The sequence below is a fragment of the Nerophis ophidion genome, linkage group LG11 (genome assembly GCF_033978795.1).
Source record: "Nerophis ophidion isolate RoL-2023_Sa linkage group LG11, RoL_Noph_v1.0, whole genome shotgun sequence".
Classification (NCBI taxonomy): Eukaryota; Metazoa; Chordata; class Actinopteri; order Syngnathiformes; family Syngnathidae; genus Nerophis; species Nerophis ophidion.
Genome location: NC_084621.1, coordinates 45,723,341 through 45,738,600, shown reverse-complemented (window position 1 = coordinate 45,738,600; position 15,260 = coordinate 45,723,341). Strand labels below are relative to the sequence as shown.

At 37.5% G+C, this 15,260-nt stretch overlaps 1 protein-coding gene across 5 annotated transcripts in view; it reads left to right on the top strand.

Moving 5' to 3' along the window:
* The window catches only part of LOC133562185 (focal adhesion kinase 1-like), a 96,052-nt gene that overhangs the window by 26,321 nt on the left and 54,471 nt on the right, over positions 1-15,260 (top strand). For 2 of the 5 annotated variants that reach the window (XM_061916139.1, XM_061916135.1), the window contains exons 5-20: positions 840-927; positions 4,043-4,122; positions 4,207-4,269; positions 4,354-4,408; positions 4,649-4,789; positions 6,848-6,925; positions 7,197-7,304; positions 7,651-7,768; positions 8,054-8,084; positions 8,930-9,000; positions 9,346-9,363; positions 9,787-9,843; positions 11,563-11,660; positions 13,777-13,861; positions 13,955-14,055; positions 14,137-14,252. In XM_061916139.1, coding sequence (XP_061772123.1) covers positions 840-927; positions 4,043-4,122; positions 4,207-4,269; positions 4,354-4,408; positions 4,649-4,789; positions 6,848-6,925; positions 7,197-7,304; positions 7,651-7,768; positions 8,054-8,084; positions 8,930-9,000; positions 9,346-9,363; positions 9,787-9,843; positions 11,563-11,660; positions 13,777-13,861; positions 13,955-14,055; positions 14,137-14,252 — 1,308 coding nt within the window. Of the gene's footprint in view, positions 1-839; positions 928-4,042; positions 4,123-4,206; positions 4,270-4,353; positions 4,409-4,648; positions 4,790-6,847; positions 6,926-7,196; positions 7,305-7,650; positions 7,769-8,053; positions 8,085-8,929; positions 9,001-9,345; positions 9,364-9,786; positions 9,844-10,942; positions 10,964-11,562; positions 11,661-13,776; positions 13,862-13,954; positions 14,056-14,136; positions 14,253-15,260 lie in introns of all 5 variants that reach the window. The other 3 variants (XM_061916138.1, XM_061916136.1, XM_061916134.1) reach the window with 2 other exon arrangements.

Here is a 15,260-nt window from a genome sequence, read left to right as displayed (position 1 = left end):
GGGATCCTTCACGTAGCTTATAGAGGAGACATTTTTCAAGCTGGGTGACATAATTTCTTCCTGCGTGTTCAAGAAGGAATACTAATGTTTGAGCTGCTGCCTGCTCCTCTTTACTTGTATAGTAAGGGCCTGACTTACTAAGATTCAAACACCATGCGGTGAACAGAATAAGCAAGCTATAAAATAGCGTGTACTATTATTGTATCTGCTGCTGTAGTTCTGTTGTAGTTGCAAAAATAAAAATAGACAGATAAAAAGAGGCCGATACGATATATGTCTAAATGCCAAATATCGGCGCCTATAATCGGCCCGACCAACAATTGATCGATCTCTATCGAAAATATAAATAGTCACACATTCCCTCACATAGACAATTTTTGCACGTTATCATATTGCACTTAACGTGTTTATCAAACACCTTTAACATCATGTTAAACCAAAAAAATATATTTTTTTTCTGAACAAACATTTATATACATTAATATTGTCCTGTTTGATTATTGATGTGGTGTTTTAAACTTGTAAGTGCTATAATATTTCATGTTGAGCAACTGTTCAGTCATGTTTTTTTTTTTTTTTTTTACTCAAACGTCCTGTCGAGGGCCAACTGTCAGCTTCCACGTGACAAGTCTGACTTTGGTTTGTGTAGTTTAGGCTGTAGTATATAATGGTTGCACTGTCTTGCACATTGTGGCTATGAAATGTAAATCTCTCTGTGAAAATGAGTCATCGTCTCAGAGGTATTGAATCTGGATTCTACAGGTGTATTCATTTTGCCTGTGTGTGAAAAAATGTAAAAAATTATGAACTGTAATTAACTTTATCTCTGCCATTCTCAGGTACGAGCTGCGGATGCGCTACTTTCCAAAAGGTTACCTCAGTCATTTCTCGGAAGACAAACCCTCGCTCAACTACCTCTATCACCAGGTGCGACAACACAATAGAAGAAGAGAAAAATACAAGGTCACAAAAATATAGTAACTAAGGGCCCTATTCTCCCATGTAATTAAAGGCCTACTGAAATGTGATTTTCTTATTTAAACGGGAATAGCAGGTCCATTCTATGTGTCATACTTGATCATTTCCCAATATTGCCACATTTTTGCTGAAAGGATTTAGTAGAGAACATTGACGATAAAGTTCGCAACTTTTGGTCGCTAATAGAAAAGCCCTGCCTGTACCGAAAGTATGTGCGCGAGACGTCACTGGTTGCAGGGCTCCACACATATTCCCATTGTTTTTAATGGGAGCCACCAGCAGTAAGAGCAATTCGGACCGAGAAAGCGACAATTTCCCCATTAATTTGAGCGAGGATGAAAGATTTGTGAATTAGGATATTGATAGTGAAGAAATAGAAAAAAAAAGCGACGGCTCCGGGCGACGGCAGTGTGAGCGTTTCAGAAGTTATTAGACACATTTACTAGGATAATTCTGGAATATCCCTTATCTGCTTATTGTTTTAATAGTGTTTTAGTGAGATTTTAAAGATTGCAAAAGATTGTAAAGACATACCTCGAGGTCGGATGGCTGCGGTGAACACGAAGTGTCTCAGAGAGAAGTAGAGGAGCCAAGCTCACAGCTGCCGCTGCTGCAGGATGACGAATAATCCAATGATTTCTCCGATAAGATATATATCACAATTTCCCCATCCAAAAACATGCTGGTTGACGTAGAGAAAACATGTTCGCTTGACCGCTCCGCTTCACAACAAACAAAGAAACATCGGCTGTGTCTCGGTGCTAAAGACAGCTGCAATACACCGCTTTCCACCAACAGCATTGTTTTTTATAGTCTCCATTATTAAATGGACAAATTGCAAAAGATTCAGCAACACAGATGTCCAAAATACTGTGTAATTATGTGGCTAAAGCAGACTACTTTTAGTCGCGAGTGGTGCAGCTTCTAATATTTCCTGACAGTCAGTGACGTCTCGCGTACGCGTCATCATTCCACGACATTTTCAACAAGAAACTAGCGGGAAATTTAAAATTGCAATTTAGTAAACTAAAAAGGCCTTATTGGCATGTGTTGCAATGTTAATATTTCATCATTGATATATACAAACTATCAGACTGCTTGTTATTATTCATATACAGTAGTAGTGGGTTTCAGTAAGCCTTTGAGTGAAAAAAGGTGCGCGACTGTGCGGATTATGCCTGCAACGCATTCTCCCCTTTAACTTAAGTCTGTCAGTGCACACCTTCATCCAAAATGGGCACTTACTGTAAGTACTTTTGTTCTCATTAGCCTCTTGAGGCTGGTCTAAGTCCAGCGACCCTGGTAAGAGAAACATGAAACATTATATTGCAGTTGAAATTTGAATGCAGTGTGTACCACACACAATAAAATAATGAAAAAAAAATTCCAGGGAAGTATCAAATCTATTCTGATCGCTTGAATTTAGACACCGGGGAACATCCATTGAAATAAGGATACAAGGACTGAATTAAACAGTTGATTGATTCTTCAACAGTTAAACTTTCATGAGCCTCCGCTCAAGCACACGCACACGCACACACACACACACACACACACACACACACACACGCACACACACACACACGCACACACACACACAAAAGCTGTCAAGCCCCTCTGATGTGTCATGGTTCACAAACATTTGTATTAAACAGAACTCTTAAAATAACAAATAACATCATAGTGGTTATAATAGTAAGTGGAACAAAGTTTTGTCTATTTATTAAATTAAAAATAAAAATAACCCAAGAATATCCCATTGAGGTTAAGCATCTCTTTAACAAGGGAGTCCTGCCACACACATGCATACACCAGTGTTGGTGGCACCAGAGGCAAGGTGGGTGAGGTGTTTTGCTCAAGGACACAACGGCAGTAACTAGTATGGCGGAAGCTGGATTCGTGCCGGGAACTCTCAAATTTTTCTACTATCTGAGCCAAGCCGCCACCACTTATTATTCATATACAGCCAGGAAGATGAAGCTGTTTTAGCGTGCATACACACACTACATCAGTGGTTTTCAACCCTTTTTCAGTTCTGTACCTCTTGTGAACATTTTTTAATAAGAGCAAAGCATTTTTGGTTGAAAAAAAAAAAGATAAAGAAGTAAAATACAGCACTATGTCTTTAGTTTCTGATTTATTAAATTGTATAACAGTGCAAAATATTGCTCATTTGTAGTGGTCTTTCTTAAACTATTTGGAAAAATGTATATAAAAATAACTAAAAACTTGTTGAAAAAAAAAAAGTGATTCAATTATAAATAAAGATTTCTACACATAGAAGTAATCATCAACTTAAAGTGCCCTCTTTGGGGATTGTAATAGAGATCCATCTGGAATCATGAACTTAATTCAAACATTTCTTCACAAAAAAAGAAATCTTTAACATTAATATTTATGGAACATGTCCACAAAAAATCTAGCTGTCAACACTGAACATTCCATAGTTGCATTTCTTTTCACAGTTTATGAACTTACATTCATATTTTGTTACAGTATTATTCAATAAATATATTTATAAATCATTTTGAATAGTTGCTATTTTAAAAAAATCTCACATACCCCTTAGCATACCTTCAAGTACCCCCAGGGGTACGCGTACCCCCATTTGAGAACCACTGCACTACATCACCATGGCGACACACGCTCACATGACAAGCACTGGCCTGATGCGGCCTTTTCAAATGTAAAGTGTTACATGGACTCCAATAACATTCACTGGTGTTAGTAAAATTCAATGTTCCACAATTTCACACAACTAAAAAATTTAAGCGTCAAGGTAAATTCCACCACATTAGAAATGAGCCCGCCATCATTCCTGACATTCACACTTTTTCCTAACTTTTGCTGGGTAGAGGTGTTTGCAGGCTAAATGGAAGAATACGAATAAGACAAACGTGCGGAACTTCAAGTGTGTAAAAAACAAAAAACAGCGCAAACGGGAGAATAGGGCCCTAAATAAACGCCTCAACAACTTCTGTGATGGTGGTGTTTTTTTTGCCATTACATAATGACCAATGCCATTTACAGTAAAAAAAAATGTATTGTCACACTATTTCACCAGGTTAAAAGTGACTACATGCAACATATCGCAGATCAGGTGGATCAAGATATCGCTTTGAAACTGGGCTGTCTGGAAATAAGGTGACAAAATACAGTCTGTATACCTGCAAACATTATATTAAGAAGTTTCCTGATTGTTCTAACCATCCTCCCTATATTATGCAGGCGTTTCTTCAGAGAGATGCCAGCAAATGCCCTTGACAAGAAATCCAACTACGAACTCCTAGAGTAACATTGATTTCTTCAATGATTTTTTTTCCTGGTGAATATACAATTAATGTCAAATGTCGTGCTCTCAATGTGTGTTTTCAGGAAAGATGTTGGTTTAAGAAGGTTCTTCCCTAAAAGCCTACTAGACTCTTTAAAGGTGAGCAGCAATGACAGAAATGTCCTTTGGTCAGTGAAGTGTGAGTCTCTCTGCTGATTGTGGGACAAACTGTTTGTTTGAATGAATGTTGACACAAAGGATATTTGTCTTGATGTTTGAGTACCTGATTAAACAGAATCAAATTGAACATGATGTTGCCAAAGCCATGGGCTACATAAGCCTATTGAAGAATGGCCATGCCTTTTAATTGCTGTTCAAATTTTTTTCCACCTTTTTCAGGCAAAGGCTCTCCGTAAGCAGATCCAGCAGACTTTTAAGCAGTTTGCCAACCTCAACGATGAACAGAGCATCCACAAGTTCTTTGAGATAATCTCTCCCATTTACCACTTCGACAAAGAGTGCTTCAAATGTGCTTTAGGGGTAAGGCGGCAGTGAGTCCATGGAGACAAATTGTTCATGTTTTGCGGAACAGTGAAGGACGTTCACACGCTTTTCAGCTTTATCAAGTCCTTCTGGTGGAAATTGGGAATTTATTTAGCACTGCATGTGGAATGCTATCTTGTTAATGGCTTACCAGAACTAAAACAAGGTCAGGTTAGAAAGTTTTCTGTTTGTCCCTTTCTTTCACACATTAGATACATTTAGTTTAACTTTGTGTGCGTGTGTTTGTGTGTGTGTGTGTGTGTGTGTGTGTGTGTGTGTGTGTGTGTGTGTGTGTGTGTGTGTGTGTGTGTGTGTACGAATAAATGTACTGTTAAATAAGTACAATAGATTGCTGACAGAAAAAAAAAAATTATTAATGTTTTTGTATGGATAAATGTTTAATATATGTGTACATGTAAACCTAAATTTAGAAGCAATGAAAATGTTTGATGCCACTTACGGATACAAGCATTATCTTTAACTAAATATATAATTTAAGGGAGCCGTTTGCAACTTGCTCACAGATACATTTTTCAAACCGAAACTATATCAAAAACACCAACAGCTAGCTATGTTACATGTATATTTTTTAGATGTGTATATTTTTCTCTATTACTATTATGGGTGTAACTATCTGATATCAGCAAAAAAAAACGAGCAGTCCTGCACAGCGTTGACTTGTGCAAAGCTCGACAGCCAGTTGACATCTCAGGTTAGGCACACAAGTTTGACCTTGCCTTTGTAGTCAAGTTGTTTACATAAAATAATCATGGTAGGCTACTAGGAGATTTTAGCTACACAACAACTAAGCACACAATAGAACACAAGCTAGGCATACATAATAAGTGTCCTCAATTGAACAATATTGCAGTCCAAAACACAACATTTGCCAATACAAATGAGTATCAAATAATTATGGATGCATATTACTTACAGATACAAAGTCTCCAAGGCACAAGCCTATTAAACAATATCAGCTAACGATTGTGTCTGGATTGTTCAGTGTCCTGCATCATGCCCTTAAATTAATGAATTATTTGACCACTAGGTTTCAACAAAACACAAAATAACACCCCACTTTAAAAGTGTAAATCTGTGACATGGCATTAGTTTTTTCATACTTACCATTGTTCTGAGTAATTTTACTTGATCAAACATTTTGTAATAGTCTTCTAAAAAAATAATATAAGTATATACGTTTATGCAATAAAGTTAGTATTTTTCAAACCTGCCATTATTCTCAGTTTGACCAATTTCACTTGATCAAACCTTTTCTCACATGCCACACTACAAAATAATAAAAGTATGTATAACAGAGGCTAGCCAGTTTACTTTACTAAATCTCACTCCCTGATGACCTCAAGAGCTGTGCTTGTTATCAGGTTAATGGCTCGGGCTTTTAGCTTGGTAGTTGGCCCGCTCGTCTATTATGCCAGCGACCCTGGTTGGAATGCTGGGTTGAACAGAAAGAAGGGACTTTAACCCCGCAGATTACTAGCTACTATAATTCCTGCTGATACCGTATCAGTTTTAAATCGTATCGACCAACACTTAAAACTCCAATATCTGTACCCTATCGGAAGGGAAAAGTTGTATCGGGACACCCCTATATCCCCTACTCATTGTATTGAATAAAAAAAACAGGTCTGCCAGAGGAACTTGTCACTGTCACTCACCATGTTTCGTACGCATGTACTTGCAATAAGCGCATGCACACACACCAAAACAGTCCAAAGAAATAATGCACAATTTGCAGTCATGTTGTTGTTATGATAGAATGATCCATATTGTTCATTATTAGCTCACAACGCACAAAGATAATGCGCGTGTATGGTTTGTTGTACATACGTAGTGTACAAAGTTATGTACTAAAAGCCATAAGATGGCAGAATACAATGCTTAAAATTCATTAAACAGCCTACTTAAGTAGCCAAGAGTGGTATGTGAAAATGTTAAAAGTAGGGATCACGTTTACCTATTAGATTTTAGATGTGTGATGAAGTCGACCAAAATAATAATAACAATAATTAAAGTTTTTCTTTCTACCTTTTCCAGTCTAGTTGGGTAATATCAGTCGAGTTGGCAATCGGACCAGAGGAAGGAATCAGCTACCTCACAGATAAGGGCTCAATGGTGAGTATTATCATAGAATATTGACATTTTTGTCGATATGAAACCGTTATTGGATATCTCAATACATGTGTGTATATTGCCTTATATGAACATTTAAGCTGCAGGGTTCATCACTTCATGCTCTTTTTAAAGGAAGAAATAGAAATCTACCACACTGCCCTCTTCTGGTGTGTCTTGCCTGTGCGATTAGTTACAGCTGTTAAGACAGCTGTTCAGTCACATAAAAGATGTTTAATCACTGTTTAATGTTAATGTATCTTTATGTCTTCAGCCTACCCACTTAGCTAACTTCAACCAGGTTCAGTCCATCCAATATTCAGCTTTGGAGGAGAAGGACAGGAAAGGCATGCTGCAGCTCAACGTTGCAGGAGCTCCAGAGGTAACAAACACACACGTCATCCCTGACAATTAGTTGAAATTATTGTGCATGTAACAATCTCACACTAGCCTATGCTTATTAGTCATCGTACTGTAGAAAAGTTGGTAATGACACAGTCCTCTGGTAAAGATGAATGCAATTGCAGCATGTGTCGGTCCAGAGTGGGCGGTGTTTACAGTAGAACGGACCAGTGGAAAAAGATATCCGCGTCACTTTTTTTAGTTCTTTTTTCTGGGTGGATGTAAACAAATTAATATGTGATATGTTGCTCATTAAAAAAATCATATAAAGCCTCTCAGGTCATTTTTATCCGACTAATTCTGTGTGTTTCTGCATACTTGTGAAGCCCCTCACAGTAACCACAGCTTCACTGACCACAGCAGAAAACATGGCCGACTTGATTGACGGTTACTGTCGACTCTTCTCCTTAGCTACTCACTCCTTCATCGTCAGAGTCCACAAGGGTAGGACAGAATATGGTTTCTACTGTATGTACATTTGTTAGGCTTGCTGCACTGCAGTGGTTAACATGGAAATAAATCATGAAGTGCTGTAGCAATACTGTCAATATAATACAAACACAGACATCCAACCAGACAATTAACTCTGTTTCTGACTGGAGATGCTTGTCACAGTTTGTCACTTTGAGTAGACGTCTTGTGTTTATTTTTTTCTAAAAATAACTTTGTGCAAAGAACATAGTGATGTGTTGGCTCTCGCTAATGTAGCTGATTTATTTTGTCTTGCAGAGGGCGACAGAGCACTACCATCTCTGCCAAAGTAAGTCCTATTGTTTGTTAGAAATAGCATTCTTTTTTTGTACTCTGTCAAATTGTTACATTCAGCATACACATTGTTATGCAACTGCAAATACAAAAATAATCAATTTTTGCATATAGAAAATATAGAAACCTTATAGCAGACCTGCCAACATGTGCCCTTTTTGTACTCTCATTTGACCATTGAATATGTTTGTACTGTATGCTTTGCTGCTCTCAAGGTGCCTATTTTGTTGCATTTCGTCGGTTTCACTTTTGAGTTACGTATTTTACACCTGAAAATTGTGCTCCTATGTTAACATTACTGGCTCGTTCTTTCACTGTAAACTCTCTTGTGTAGCGTGCTGTGAACCTCCAACAAATCTCATATCATGGCTACATGGACTTTAAAGCTGTGATTGGTTGGCTACTTGACTTGTCAAACATTTTCTGTGTGTATATGACTCAATCAAAGGCCATACAGCCCGTCAACACGATGCTTTCTCGGCTGATTTTGGATCAACACTGCGGTCCCTTCCAAGGTTTCTCATTGTTCCAATTAGGATTAGTGTTTTTCTTGCCTGGATGTGGGATCCATATGTCGTTGTGGTTTGTAAAGCCCTATGGGGTATTTGAGATTAAGGGCTATACAAATAAACTTTGATTGATTGATTGATATACATGATTGTTGCGATATTTTTGTGATGAAACACGTTATTTTTGACAGCCTTAAAATAAAGCATAACATGTCTTGAATATTTGGCAGGGCTGCTATAGTCACAGTACATTGTGTTGGACATGACATTCATGTGGAAGGAGCTTCAACCACAAGTTAATTACCAAATCATTTTATTTTATCCAATGCAGAGTGTCAAATCACGAGAGGCGGATGGAAAAACGGATGGAGGGAGTGCGAACCAGAGCAGTTTGTGTGTCAGGTAGAAGACTTACTTTGGCCTTCACTGTTTGTCTCTCTCTGGTGCTTTCAATGTTGTGAATGACCGCTGAGTAGCTGAAGGCTTAGTAGACAAGAGTGTGCACCCTGAAAGCCCCCTCTGTTTGCAGTGAAGGGTCTCTCTATGACCAGATGTTTGCATAGAGAGCTTTCATCACTGCCACTTAGTTTCTGCGTTGACTCTTTCCTAACCTCTGACTAACCTCCAGTTACGCAGGATGACATTAAAATTAGTGTAGAATTGATGATACATGTTCATGCATACTAACCTTTAAAACTCTCTCCTCCCTTCTCTGTATGCATCTCATGGTGCATGTGGCGTCTACAGGGCACACTAGTGGCGATGGTAAACAATATCATCTCTTACTGTATGTTTGATTGTAACGCATGCGAGCAGAGGATCTCTGTGCGCGTCTGTAAATGATGATGCTTTCTCCATGACTCAACGTGTTTTTGTGTGACACATTCTGGAAAGAACAACCGTTTCCATCCCTCCCCTTTCCTCTTTGTGTCTGCCTCTCTTCATTGCACATCACTCTGTGAAGTCCCCTTCACTTGTGTGCACATTTGACTATAATTGTGCATGTACTCCATGTTGGACATGGTGGCATTCTTTAGGAAAGGTAATTTTGTCCATCGATGTTGTTCTGCTACAATTGTCAGGATGTGTGCTTTCTTTTGTGTATTGTTTTTATATAAATTCATGTATCATCAGTTGAGGCCTAATATCCTGTGTTTTGGTCTGTTATACTTCTCCATGGCTCCATAGAAACAGATGACTATGCTGAGATCATAGATGAGGAAGACACCTATACCATGCCTTCAAGTAAGTAGTAAAACATCCAAATGCTGAAACAAATTGCAAGACGTGTATGTATCGAATCACTTCTGATCAGACTTTGTAGATTGCATGCCGGGGTTAGTTTAAAGTGTTTGGTAAAGTGTGTGGACGGTACCAAAGGAGCCACACATGCATGCTTGTGTGTGTCATTTGGTCTTTAGCGTTTCTCCTGCTCTTTATGCCTCGTAGTGAAGTAGGATTCAGCTCAGAGCTATGTCTTTTCTTTTTCAAAAAATTTAAAATGTTATTAAAAATGCTTCCATCACTTTTAAACATGTATTATCTTTGGAATGTTTCAGATTACTTGTATTTTTTGGTCAAACACATGCACACAACCTTTCTATATGTCTTAATGTAACAATTACTATTAAAAGGAGACATACTTACATGGTTTATGATGAAAACAATCACACATTCAGGCAGTTTTGTGTAACACAGAATGCATATTATCAATATGATAATTATTATTGAAACAAGTCACGAAAAGCATTTTGAAGGCATCTGCCCGTCTGCTTCAGGCTGTGAGGAAACACGAAAAATAGTCCAACAACTTGCAGACAGACTCAAAAAACGGTTTATAAACTGTGGAGCAGAATTACATAAAATGTACACTAAAGCATATCCAATTCGTATCAGGAAGTAAGTGTTTTAATGTACATGATTTTGTATTGGTCCCCTTTTTAAGTGTTTTAGATACCTAACTCAAGACCAAAGACACTCTGTGGTCACACTTAGTTAACTTACCCAAAAAGGGGAAGCACTGAAATCACACATTTTCTTGTATATTTATAAGCCTGCTTGATATTTTTGTTTTGTTTGGGTGTCACAAGATGAAGATGAATTGACGTACATGTGATGGGAATAAATATCAGGATATTACTGTGTATCTTCAGGATTTTTTTAAAAGAGGTACCCAAAATATATTGTGATTATCTGCACTACCAAAGTCTTGCTTTTTTCACAAAAGACACTTTAGTGTGAGACAGTGTGGTCTATAATCAATTATGCTGAAATATTCCAAATGTGGTTGCTGTTGAACTCACAGTTAGTTATTTTGTCTCCTATGAATAACCAATTTTCCCAGAATACTATGGACTAGATCAAGGTAACAATTTGAACACAACATAAGTCTGGTTATATCGTGGTGGTACTTTGCTTTGGTTGTGATCATTTTATGTTTGCTTGCAACTGTAAATGAAGACCTGAATGTATTACCCCAGCCCTTGTTCTTTGTGTTTGTATTGTCAGTTTGGACCATATTTGCTTGAGGAACAAAAGCAAAAACATTTTAGTGAGAACAATGAGCAAAAGACAAAAACAAAGTCAGTCTCACATTTACACCATCAACGTATTGTTTTGTGTACCACCTCATGCTCATACAGAATAATTGAAACTGGCTCATGCTCGGCTTTAACTGCATGTTGACTGCAACCAAGCTCACCAGGGTAGAATAATCAACTGATAACTTGATATATATTATTACACACATAACTGGTTCGTACATTTTCCGCTATGTAAATTTGCAGAATCACACTCAAATTTTATTTTAAGTCTTGCGCACACTTCTCTGACAAGCTTGGTAAATGCAAATGTATACCTTAAGTGTGTGTGTTTATTGGTGTGTATGTTTGTATCCTTTTTTACTCAACTGCCTTTTTTGTGTGTGTTCGCTTGTGTTCATGTCCATGTGTATTGTGTATTCAGCACAGGACTATGAGATTCAGAGGGACCGTATTGATTTGGGCCGCTGCATAGGTGAGGGTCAGTTTGGGGACGTCCACCAAGGAGTCTACATCAGCCCGGTAAACAAACACAAAAATAAGAGTACAATATTCTGCGCTAAATTGTATGTTTCTATTGCTCAACATTGTTACACTTGCTCAGATTTTCTTTCACTTGTAAAGTTTTCTTTATGAATTGTGTCCAGTGTACAATTTATTGTCTGCAGTGTAATATTCACAATTTGCAGTACTATAAACACCACAGCACTCATTACACGTACAGAACAGCATATGTACAGAACAGGGGAGAACAAGGGGACAGTAATTCTGTCTGTGACGTAATGTGCACTAGCTCCCGACACATGGTGACATTAAGAAGCTTAAATTTAAATCTTATTTAAATAAAGTCCCCTGTAAATGGTCCCCTGGCTACAGTTAAATGGTTTAATGTGAGAATAACCTAATCCTTAAAGCATTGTAATTAACATTAAGTCACATTAGCAGTGGATCCTATTTCATTTAGTTCCTAAAATAGATGGGGATTAAATACACATGGCGGCAATCATTACACTCTTTTTCAGACACTTAAAACAACCTCGACTTCAAATGTGCATTTGGGATAAAGGATTACACTAGAAGACTACAAAACTGTAGACCAGTTTCCTTACTTCCACAATTTTCTAAAATCATTGAAAACATTTTTAACAACAGATTGGACAAATTCATAAATAAAATTGGAACACTTACGGACAGCCAATTCGAATACGAATTTAACATCTCAATGAAATCGAAATAATAGAGCAAATTACTAATGCAATAGATGGTTAACAGTGTGCAGTTGCAATATTTATGGATTTAATGAAAGCATTTGACACATTTAAGCATAATATCTGAATTAACACATTAGAACAGTATAGAATCAATAGGTTGACCTTGAACTGGGTAAGAAGCTACTTAACCAAAAGGGAGCAATATGTGAAGCTATGCGAACACGTTAACAGTTCTATATATATCCTTGGCAGGGTTAATACTGGGACCAAAATTGTTCAATTGCTGTATAAACGATCTTTGTAAAGTTACAAAGGACTTAAAGTTAGTTCTACTTGTACAACTGTGTTTTTTTCAGGGGAGAACACAGAAGCTAAAACAAATAATAACAGAAGAAATAAATAAATTAAAGAGATGGTTGACACAAACAGACTATATTTAAATCTCAGTAAAACTAAAATAATGCTGTTTGGAAACAGTAAAAATGACAGAAATAGACAAGGTAAACAGTACATTTAATAGAATTTACAGGTGTGATATAAGATGATAAAATTAACTGGAAATCCCACATAAACATATATAGCATAGGGTGGGAAGAAATACAAAATTAAATATATTTGGACAAAAATACACTTCATTTTCTCTACTGCTCACTAGCGTTACCATATCTAAGTTATTGTGTACAAATATGGGTAAATAATTACAAAAGTACAGTTCATTCATTATCCGTGTGTTCAAAAAGATCAGTTACAATATTACATAATGTTGGATATAGAAAAAAATCAAACCCAAAAATAATCAAATTCAATGACTTGGTGAATTTGCAAACAGCTAAAATTATGTACAAAGCAAACTATAACCTGCTGTCCAATATTTTTCAATAATAGAAGAGAGATATATCATTAGGGAAAAATGTTACTTAAAACATTTGTATGCACGTGTGACACTTAAAACCTTTGGTTTATCAGTGAGTGGAATTAATTAGTAAGTGAAATTAAATCATGTAATGGATCGAGCAAATAAACAAAGTCCTTATATAACCCAGTTTAAGTAAAGTTCAAACTCAAAGTGTTTACAAAGTACAAAGAAGAAGAATCCTGATAAACATCCATCCATCCATCCATCTCCTTATGTGAATCACAACTTACTTAACCATTCATGTGAAATGTATTGAGTATTTATTTATTTAATTTGTGCTCCAAATTAAGCACAGGATGTGATCAATTAAATGTGTTATAATCGCTATGAAAGCGGTAAGATTAAATAAGCTCTGCTTCTTCCAACTCCTTTTCGGACACACTGTAATGAGAAACTGGATATATTTGACGTGCCACATTGTAATCGTATGCATATTCGAAATCAATTATAACCATAACATATCTCATGAATACTAAGTGTGACAATGTTTTGGTGTATCTGTATCCTGCAGGAGAACCCGGCACTGTCAGTAGCTGTGAAGACATGTAAGAACTCAACATCGGACAGTGTCAGGGAGAAATTTCTCCAAGAAGCACGTAAGTTCTTCATTAGTGTTTGCACTCAAAAGATCACATTCAGAAGTTTCGGAGGTGAATACTAATGACAACCCAATCTTTCGTCACCTCAAGTCACCATGCGTCAGTTCGACCATCCTCACATTGTGAAACTGATGGGCGTCATTACAGATAATCCAGTCTGGATCATCATGGAGCTTTGCACACTGGGAGAGGTAAGATAACCATTGATGGTGTATTGTGTGTTGTTATTACTCTACCTTGAATCTAATGGTAGACTCGAATGCCGTTCATAGTTACGCTCCTTCCTGCAAGTGAGAAAGTACAGCCTAGACCTGGCTACTCTCATCCTGTACTCCTACCAGCTCAGCACGGCATTGGCCTACCTGGAGAGCAAACGCTTTGTACACAGGTAGGTTACCTTATCTGTATGGAATTTAACTTTCATTCCAGTTGGTTGGTAAGTTTGAAAATTATGCACTTGCTACTTCCAAGGTATGACCTCAAAGCATTCCAGTTGAAAGCAAACACAAAATATGACAGACGGACGGCCTCAGAAAGTGTGTTGTCTAGCATTGAAAGGGCTCTAACGTCAATAATGTCGAATGTGTGGGTTCCCTGTGGGTTCCCTGCGGGTACTCCGGCTTCCTCCCACATCCAAAAACATGCACCTGGGGATAGGTTGATTGGCAACACTAAATTGGCCCTCGTGTGTGAATGTGAGTGTGAATGTGTCTGTCTATCTGTGTTGGCCCTGTCCAGGGTGTATCCCACCTTCCGCCGAAATGCAGCTGAGATAGGCTCAAGCACCCCCCATGACCCCAAAAGGGACAGGCTGTAGAAAATAAATGGATGGATGGGCTTGCAGTTTTTACTTTTTACATTTCACCAAATGACGTCGCAGGTTGTTGTCGTTTTCTATTTGGAAGTAAAAAGTTAAACATATCCACATTCTCTCTTGTCTGAATCACAGCATTATTAATTCGGCCATTCATACTCATCCCATCCCTCCTGACAGTTTTATGGAAATTGATTAAGAAGATTTTACATAACTATACTAATCAGGGATGTACCAACAGAACTTTTTCACTTCCCATACAATAGTTGGATATTGGCCGATACTAATATTAATCCGACATGATATCAGCTCAAATCATAGCACATACTTTTATTATTTTGTAGAGTGGAATGTTAAAAAAGGCTTGATCAAATTAAATTACTCAGAGAACAATGGTGGGTATGAAAACACTAATCTAATGACATTATGATCTTGAAGTGGAGTGATAAATTGTAGTGTCTAGTTTACTTGTAATCCTAATAATTAAACATGACTGTGACGTTCCTGACTATCGCCACTTGCTGGAGACTTTAAAGGCCTACTGAAACCCACTACTACCGACCACGCAACACAGTCTTGATA